Here is a 9,845-nt window from a genome sequence, read left to right on the forward strand (position 1 = left end):
GGAGACGGGCGTGATATCCTCTCACCCAAAAAAGACTGCCTCTAGCGAGTACACTGTTGCGTACGCGCAAAAACAGGACGCCGAGGAACACCTGAGCGATACAACGAGCGTGTGACGGGACTTTATCTCCTTATAATAAGAGTTTGCTCTAGATAGCGCGGCCAGCTTCCGCCGCCTGTTGACTCTGATAGCGACGTGAAGCTGAGGAGCAGCAGGGTTGGCCTGCCTGGCGAGGGTGGGACAAGCGCACCTCCGTCCCGAAAACCAAATTCCACACTACCAGTGGTTCCTGGGCCGAACCAGGGCCAAACAAAATAAGCACACAATTTCTAGAAAACCGTGCACTGTTTATCATCGAGTGTGACGTCACATTCGTTTAATTGTGAATCTTGTCACGTTCGTTTAAATATTGTGTCACATTCGTTTAATTGTGAATCTTGTCACGTTCGTTTAAATATTGTGTCACATTCGTTTTAATGTAAATTAGCTAATCCAGGGGGCATTGAGGCATAGATTCACGTTAAAACGAATGTGACACAATATTCTAACGAATGTGACGTCACGTCCCTTGAAAAACAGTGTGTTGCTATTCGGCCCTACTAGAAATTTCAAGAACATTTTGCTTGCTGTGAGTACAAGTAACTTCCAAGACATTAAATGATCTAAAACCGGTTTTCTGTGTATATAGAATTTCTTGCAAATCACCGTGTACACTGATAAACTAAGTGTTCAACTGCTCAACACTTGTAAGTGTGCAACTTCAAGTTGAATACTTCAAGTCCGTAGTTGTATACATGCAAGTGTTTAACTAGGGGTGCACTTAAAAGTGGGCACATCACCAGATGAACATTTCCTTAGATTGAACACTGTGTAGGAAGTGCTTAACCGAGGAGTAGCACACTTGCAAGTACACACCTACCGAGTTCAACACTTGCAACTATTTAACTTGCAGTTGCACACTTGCAAGTGTTGCGCAGCTGCACACTTAGTTTATCAGTGTAACACCAAGCGTGTGAGGAAGTCACACACTTTCGATACAGTGTTCGGTCGAACAGTGCATCCCCGGCGCAAGTCACGGCAGGGCTCAAAGGCGGGGCGCATCACCGCGGCGGGGCGGGGCGGCCAGAGATGACCGCTGGGCCAATCCGCGGCGGGGCCCGGCGGAGCGCGCCACGGGCTGCTGACGGCTCGTCAACCGGGCGGCCGATACGTCAGGCCCTGCGATAGGTCGGGACGGCCGGGCCCGTCTCGGTTTACGAGTGGCGCCGAATGGCGCCATGTTAGCACCGCGCCGCCGGTAGACGCGTCGCGCCATGGTCGACCCGAGCCGTACGACGCCACGACACTCTGATTGAGGAACGGAGAGCGAATAAGGCGCGCCAAAAATCTAAACAGCATAAATCATCTCTCGGCTGCGGTCTGCGGGGGGCCTCCGCCCGCCCGGCAACCGTCTCTCTCGCACGCATGGGCCCGACGGGCCAGCTGGCGACGGGGTCCGAGGGACCGCTCGTTTCCAGTCGGCCGTCGCAGCCAAATGCTAAGGGTGGACGTTCGCTAACGCCAACGGCAGAGACCGAAAGCGGGGCACAACATTGACGGCGTTCATGACGGCGGGCAGTTTGTCAGGCTGGTCAGGGCGACGAGGGGCGGCCACCCGGGCGGCCCTGCGGCCACTCGCCTACTTCCCCTCTCGTACCGGAAGTGGCGGGCGTAGGGGGGCGGGGCAGGGAGGGGCAGGGCAGGGCGCACCCCGCGGTGTGCACCGCGCCGTTGTGCCCCGGGCAGGCGAGCGGCCCGAACCCAGTGCAGCCACGCCCCTGTTTTAAAAAATGAAAATGCAACGACTGTCGGAAAATAGAAGGCGTGGGCTTCGGGTTGGGCGCTGCGCTGGGCCTGGGCGCTGGGCTGGGCGCTGGGCAGGGCGCTGGGCTGGGCGTTGGGCGCTGCGCGCTCGCTGGCAACGCGGTCCGGCAGTGCGGCCGGCGGGACGCCGGGGCGGTAGGCAGCCCGCGCGCACCCGTGTCAAGCGAGCACGGCGGCTGCCTACCCCCGCCCGATCGAGCCCGCCCGGAGGAGAGACAGGCCGCGGCCGGAGAGCTGCTTCCACGCAGAGAGTTTGTGGACCTCGGCCAGGGCTGGCCCCACCCACCATAAAAATCTGACCAGCTAATTCCCCTCACATGTTTCCCGGGAGTGGCCGCTCCAAAACGCCCCGCCCCGCCACGACACGCCTTTGACGCGCCAGGACGACGATGATTGGCTCCGAGCGGCCCGTGATGCTTCGACCCCCAATTTATTGACAATCTTATTTTCCCATCATAAACATGTTATGATAATGATCGGGGCGACCGGGCTGCAATCACGAGCTCGCTCCCAGCAGCAGCCCGCGGCCCCGGCCCCGGCCCCGGCCCCGCCACGGCCACGGCCCCGGCGCGGGGTAGCGCCACCGGGCCAGGAGGGGTATCGGCGCCGAGGGGTATGCGTCAGTGTCCAGGCCGCCCGGGTCGTGAAGCAGGGAGGTGGCGGGGCGGGGCGGGGCGGCCTCGGCACATCGCCGCCCGGCATAATGACGATAATGACGATAATGACGGTAATGAGGGCAAAACGGTCGACCAATCGCAGGCGGCCGCCGCCTCGCGCCGCGCCCCGCCATTGGCCGCGCGATTACCCACGATTACCCCGCAGAGCCCCCTCCAGGAGTCGGTCCGGACACGAACAACTCTTAGAACGCGCCCGCCTCGCCCTCCTCGAGGGCCGCAGCGTGTCCGAACGGCACCGGTACTCAGGAATTCAAATCGTAAAGCATATGATACCCTGGAGATCATCATTGTGTGCGAGGAAACCGGACTTAAATTTATAGGCCCGGGGGTGGGAGAGGAGGGGGCGGTCGGAAAGAGCGAGAGTGGTCGGCTGGGACGGAGGGGCTGCTGGACTGCTTGACATCAACTCGTGTCCTTTCCCTCCAGCCGATTTACGGCGAGAGAAAAAGACGGACAATCAGGCGCAACGCGCGATACCCGCGCAGACGTCATTCTTCGAAAATCGAGTGGTGTCTTCCTCGTTCCCTTTCCTCTCCCTGCCCTCCACCTTCCCACTGCCGGCCGGTCGGTCAGCCCATTGAGCCCACAGGCCCCCTGCCGCGCCGCGCCCCAAAATACAAAGCCTGCTCCGATCAATTAATTAGCCGTTGAATCAATAAATGGCCCATTCTCAAAAAACAAATATTTTTCGTAGTTTGCGAAAGTTCAGTCGACGTGCGTAGTTGCTCCGGCCGCGGGCCACGGCAAAGGGGGCAGGCCACTTCAGCCCGTACCTGGCCTACCCCGCCGGCCAGCCCACCAGGCCGTCCATCTTTGGCACCATTGCAAATTGAAATGAATTGAGGATTTAATTGAAAGATATTGCGGCCACTGGTACGAGGTATCGGTACGAGGTATCGGCGCGTCATATCTCAGTGGCTGGGCAGCGCGGCGTAGTGCAGCCCGACAGAAGTGGGGGGGTGGCGGGGCGGGGCAGGGCGGGGCGGCCGCTGCGCCCAGCGGGGGTCACCGAGTAATGACGGGCAATAGGGTATTTCACCTGACGCATACCGGATCCAAAGAAGAACAAGAGTTCTTCCTGAACTCTTTCCTCCTTGGCGCTGATTGGCCGATGCCGACGAAGTTCATGAACTCGCCGCAAGGGCGGTCGACCCCTAGTGTCGGGTCCGAGTACTTCGTCGGCATCGGCCAATCAGCGCCAAGGAGGAAACAGTTCAGGAAGAACTCTTGTTCTTCTTTGGTTCCGGTTTGCGTCAGGTGAAATACCCTATTAAAGGGGAATGGAACAGAACCCTTGTACAAGTGTTCCGCGAGTTCAGGCTGGGAGTTCAATGTTCCCGAACTGCATTGCGAGGCGCATCGTTCGGCGAGTAAGGAAAGGGGGGGAAACGTAGTGGATGGGCGATGTTGGCGATTTCCGACTTCATAACCCGACGGAGATAAGTTTTCACGCCTCTAAGAGTCGGCCGCGTACGTATTGGTCACGACACTGTTCCAGTTACTGCCCCGCCCACCCCAGCGTTACGGGTACCCGCCAGGCCCCGTCAAGCCTCGCCAGGCCCCGCCAGGCCCCGCCCCCTCGCCATCATTCCCACAATCTGCGAAGCCCAGCAGTAAAAACGGCCTTTAGCGGAGTGATTGTCTCTCTCTCCGTCGCACCCCCTGCCGAGAGAGAGGGAGAGAGGGACTGCTGCAAGAGCACGACGACGCTGAGGTCAGGCCTAACCCAAGCCGGGCCGAGGAGGCGAGGCGCAGACATTGACAGCGCCGAGCTGTAAATCAACCGGAGGGCTCCGCGGGGCTTGTCTTGTAAATCATGACTGCGGCGGGACAAACGCTGCGCAGGGCGGCCGGCCGGACCGCACCTGTACGCCGAACCGAAGCGCGCCATACGGCACTCGCGGGGACCGAGCCCAGCCTGCGGGGACCGGCCGGCCGCGGCGCCCAGCCGCAGGCGCCGTGGGACCGCGGGGGATCAGGACGACGACCACATTATAGGCAGACTGTCGCGACCCTCCGCGTCGTGCGCCCCCAGCCCCGCCCCCGCGCCTCAGCACCACCGGCGCTCCCGAGCTCGGACCGCTGCTCCTACTGCAGACGTCAAAAGCTTTGTTTACGACGACGTTGAGTATGATTGCAAACTCACCGAGTGTCCGCTGGATTAGGCCCAATAACGGGCGGGGTGGGGGACAGACGAAAAGCGATTGGTGGGGGAGAGACTTGAACTAAAAAGAAGGGAGAGTAAACAGCCAGCCCACTGTTGGACCTACTTCCAGACTGTGCATCTATCAGAGGTCCTCTGATCAGAGAAAAGACCCGGCCAGGAAGAATACAACAGGCGATTTGTTGTGAAAGGTACTGCACAGTTCACACGAGAAAGAGTACGCACAAGTTCTCTGATTTTGATCATTTTACAGTGCTGTTCGACGGAAATAACCCCGAGTAACACCCAAGTAACTCATTTGCTCATTTGCACTTGTTTTAGCCTTATTTTAGGACTGTTTTCGGTGCTGATTTCCTTAATTCTCCCTTTAACGCGCAAAGCTAGAACCGTCTGTTACCAGTGCAATTGCACGGAAGGTACAATAATGTGTCCAGCACGCCTCCATGGCCAACTACTTTAATCAACTGGTTCCGCCATCTTTTGGCGCAAAGCGTAACCGCTGAACATCATAACTGGCAACAGTCATGAGTTACCCAGAGGACGTCGTGGGCCGTCAGCGGAGGCGAGCTGCACATCGCCGTGGGCCTGCCAGGAGGCTGCTGCAGCATGAAGAAGCTGGAGGCTCCGGCTCCAGTATGATGCCAGGGCACGCCACGGACGGCCCAGCAATCATCTGATCTGATTTGAGCACTGCCCGTGCCCGGCCCGGGCAGGACCGGGCTGACTCCGAAGGAGGGAGGTCGTTCCACTGGACCAAGCCTATCTCGCCGTCCCGATCAGGCTGGCTGGAAGACCGGAGGGAGGGGGGGGGGCACGGGGAGGAGAGGGCGGAGTACGGGGACAGGGCGAGCGGGGCAGGCGCGCGGTGTCTCTGTGTCACAAATAAGCCTCCTGCCCGATCAGAGGAACGACGAATAAAAAGCCCGAATACCACGCACGACGACACCCACCGCCCTTTCAGTAACTTACATCCAACTTGCTGGCGGCAGCCAGGCGAGTGAGGGCCACCTCCTAGGTCCACGACGCTCTCCTCCAGGACCTAGCGGCCCTAGAGCGGGGCCTGGAAATGAGAGAGCATTGATTACAGAGTCATGTACGCATTGAGACCCGCTCCAATGCGGGGAGGGCGGGAGGTTGGAGAGGGGAGACTTCCTCATCGTCCTCTTGCCTTGCCTCAACTCTTTTGCTCCTTTTTATTTTTTATTATTCTGTTTCTTCCCGGCGAGATGCGCGCGTTCCCTCTCCCACCCCCATCTGCTTTTATCCCTCTCTCTCTCTCTTTTTTAAAATGATTTTTTTTTCTCCAATCATCTCTTTAAAATGCAAACGATTCCAAAACGAATATGTAAAGAGAGATGGCGGGGCGGCGACGTTTGGTCGGCAGGCCGGGCCGGACTCGCCTTAGGTCTGTAGAGCACAAAGGTAAATCTTAATGGGCCCGTGTCGGTCTGGGTCCATGGCTTGAGGCCGGTTTGAGTGTGGGACCAAACTCTACATACACCCATGAACATGACTGTGGTCATGGGGTTTCTATACCTCTGATGAGGTCCCCTAACCTGACCCCGACGACGGGCAGTGCCCATGAAATACCAAAGTAAAGAAGATTTAAATTGAGACCCTGCTCATTAAAACACTGTCACAGTAGGAAACACACACATGATATAAACAATATCACAACGCCAATGTAAGTTCAACGAGCCCATACAACAATGTGCTGAACAGGCATCTACCGCACTATACCCCAATACTTACAGTCCGATATTATTTTGAAGTACTAACAAGAACGAATATACTGGAAAAATAAGTGGGCTTTTTAAAGACTTTAAAACTACAGCTGATAACTGTTTTACTTACTGATAGATGACTCTTGGACGAATGAAAAATCAACTTCAAATGACATTAGAAGAGGTTATAGAACCACTGGCAATCACAACATGGACTATATGCCATGGAATGGAACTCTAAACTCCATCCACATAGGACTTGATGTTTGACACGTTCAATTTTGTATCAATTATACGAATAGGTAGTTAGATGATTTACTATCACTAAGAAAGTACAAATTTTTCCGTCAATCTGACTTGTTTGTTCTGGTAGTTCTAGAGCTCACCCCTGTTGCGCAGCTGACTGGGATGACTGTCGATAGAGCGCGCAATGAATGAAGTAGGCCTACTTCAAATCTATCGAACAGACTTTGGCCAAATGATTGTTGACTAAAAGTTATTCCTATATCGGTTCTCAATGTCATCCGCTCCACGTCTTGGTTCCGACAATGTAAACTGTGATCTTCTGTTCTGTTTTTCAAGTTGATTTTTGTTTGTCAGGTCGTTACAGGAGCGCGTGTGTGACTCGGTGTGCCTCCTCTACCCCGCCCCCGCACCAGCGTAAGCCAAGAAAATGACAAAGTTTTCGATTGTCGCGGCTATAAGGAGGCCGTTGCAATAAAAAGGCGCGTGTCGCGGCGGATCGGAGTGCAGCGCAGTCGCAGTCCCGCGACATCGTCTCGAAATTGTTCTCACGCGGCACGGCAGCGCACAACGCGGCGCGACAAGCGGCTCAATTCTCTGTTTCCTGCTCCAACTGTCTTTTTTCCTCTTTCATTTTCCCTCTGCTCGTGTCTCTCGCGATGGAATGCTGTTGTTGCACGTGGCCCCGCTTGGCACCAGCTCGCGCTGCGGTGCGTCGCTCCACGCTCCGCGGCGATAAAGAGCGGGTATTATCTGACGTGGCTGTGCGTCCCGCACCGTCGCGTCCTCTGCACAGGGAAGGCCCACACGGCCTCGCCCCGCTCCACCTCGCCCACCTCGGGGCGTCAACGTGTTATCCACGTACGTACGCGGGGTCGAGGGCTGGTCGCGCCACCCCGCGCCGCGCCACGCCACGCCACGCGCCCGGATCTGAGCCTGGCTTGGCCGCTGGCCGCCAGGATTAGTGTCAGATGCAATCGGACAGGGCGGGACGGGGCGGGGCAGCCCGGTCCAGTCCAGTCTGGGGCCCCGGCCCGGCTCAGCCCCGCTCAGCCCGCTGCAGCGCGTCGCGCCGGCCCCCACCGGACCCCGTGGAGCTGGAGCCCCCAGGGCCACGCGGCCCCCTGCCCCCGGCCCGGTCCCGGCCCCTGGGCATGTAGCTTCATGGGGGGCGTCCACCGGTTGGACGGCTGTCACTAGGGGGCAGGTCACCGAGGTTGTGGCGGACCCCATGGCCAGAGTGTTTCGGTGGCGGGGCGCTGTGCTCCCGGCTCCCGCAGGCACTACCAGCTGCACGCCGGCCCTGACTCCGCGCACTGCACTGCACTTCTGACGCAACGGCGCCTCCCGCTGGGACTCGGCCGCTCCTCTGGAGGGCATTGCTGGCCACGACGACGGCCCTGCCGAGTGATGAGGGCGCAGGGCGGAGCCGGGCCGAGCCCAAAGCCCCGCCTCGCCCGGCCGCGCTGGCCCGTGTTCCCGTCATGTTCGGGCTACCGTAATTACATGTATATGCGCGCGATTAATTTTCAGTGGAGGATTACTCCTCTGCTCTCGGCTGGCGCCTCGGCCGGCTCCAGGCTCCGCCGCCGCCGCGTGGATGCACCGTACCCCGAGGTATGCGCGGCGCGGCCGGCGCAGCGTGGCGCCACTGGAGGCTTGCCAGCCCAGGCCCGCCGGGGCAGCTTCCGTATCAATGCCGGGCCCGGGGATCTCATCTCATATGCATAAGCGTGAGTACAACGCAACAAGACCACCGGGGCAATTAGCAAAAGGGCAAATGTTTGGCCCGGCTGGCTGCTATAACTTCTCTCTACAAAGCGGCAGGAGGGGGGGGGGGGAGAAAAAGTTGCATTTGGCCAGAGCAATCGCAGGTGTGGTTTGGAGTTTATCCGGTCGCGGGCCATTGGTAAGACGAAGTTGCCCAGAACCGAAAGAGGGAAGTCCACACGAATGGAATATCCCGCGCGCTAGTAGGAGAGCCGCAGTTGGTTCGCAGACAGACCACCAGAGTGCAGCACCATTCAGTGAGGGAGGCAAGAGGAGATGAAGAAAGGACACTCACTCCATCCACAATTTGATTTACACATTTATTTCCTAGAACATCATACATTTCAACATAAAAACGGTAAAAAATTTAGATAAAAAGATATTCTAAAATACAAACAGTTTTCAGAATCATAAAAAAAGTAATAAAATCAGCAAATATCTGTTTCTTTTAAAAGATTCAAAATGAATGGAACTATGAACAACCAGAAAATACAACAGGTTTTATACTACATACACAATAGCTTTAACACATGAAAAGGAAATATACGTAAATAACAGACGGAACACTTATCAGTACAACAGGCAACAACCAAACCTACATTCTGAGATCAGATGTACATTCATTTTTGGTGTAAGCTGTTATCACAAATATATTTAAAAATCGGCAAGGAGGTCCTGCGTATCCTCCCCTAAGGTTAAATGGTCCATATCGTCTGAATCTTCTCCCTTGTCCTCCTCTGTAACATTCGTCCTGACCACCTCCACGTCTACCACAGCCGACGTAGTATGTTCCTGGGAGGGACCCGCCTCAGCGACCTCCACGCTGTGCTCGCTCGCCGGCATTCTGGCCCGTTTGGGCAACACAGGCGCAGGACTCCCCGGCGAAGAGTCAAAGCTCTCAAACATATCTCTGTGTCTTCTCAGCGCGGACGACGAAGGCTGCGGCTTCGGCTCCGGCGACAGAGTGCGGTCCCAGTCCGAACTTTGGTCTTCCCCTTCATTCGAGTTCGGATCGGTGTCAACATCCGTGGCTGCCTCGTACGGATTGTCCTCATCCTGCTCCCCCTTGAGATCATCGCGAGTAGTGTCTAGGAAACACACACACACACACACACACACAGAAACACACACATGATATAAACAATATCACAACGCCAATGTAAGTTCAACGAGCCCATACAACAATGTGCTGGACAGGCATCTACCGCACTATACTACTATACTTACAGTCCGATATTATTTTGAAGTACTTACAAGAACGAATATACTGGAAAAATAAGTGGGCTTTTTAAAGACTTTAAAACTACATCTGATAACTGTTTTACTTACTGATAGATACCTCTTGGATGAATGAAAAATCAACTTCAAATGATATTAGAAGAGGTTATAGAACCACTGGCAATC

At 56.3% G+C, this 9,845-nt stretch overlaps 1 protein-coding gene across 2 annotated transcripts in view; it reads right to left on the reverse strand.

Moving 5' to 3' along the window:
* Positions 1-8,742: 8,742 nt before the first annotated feature.
* The window catches only part of LOC113217716 (uncharacterized), a 4,522-nt gene continuing 3,419 nt past the window's right edge, over positions 8,743-9,845 (reverse strand). For both annotated transcript variants that reach the window (XM_052264904.1, XM_026437741.2), the window contains exon 5: positions 8,743-9,529. In XM_052264904.1, coding sequence (XP_052120864.1) covers positions 9,096-9,529 — 434 coding nt within the window. In that variant the 3' untranslated portion in view covers positions 8,743-9,095. The remainder of the gene's footprint in view (positions 9,530-9,845) is intronic.

This window comes from Frankliniella occidentalis, unplaced genomic scaffold (genome assembly GCF_000697945.3).
Source record: "Frankliniella occidentalis isolate FOCC.00 unplaced genomic scaffold, Focc_3.1 Scaffold22, whole genome shotgun sequence".
Classification (NCBI taxonomy): domain Eukaryota; kingdom Metazoa; phylum Arthropoda; class Insecta; order Thysanoptera; family Thripidae; genus Frankliniella; species Frankliniella occidentalis.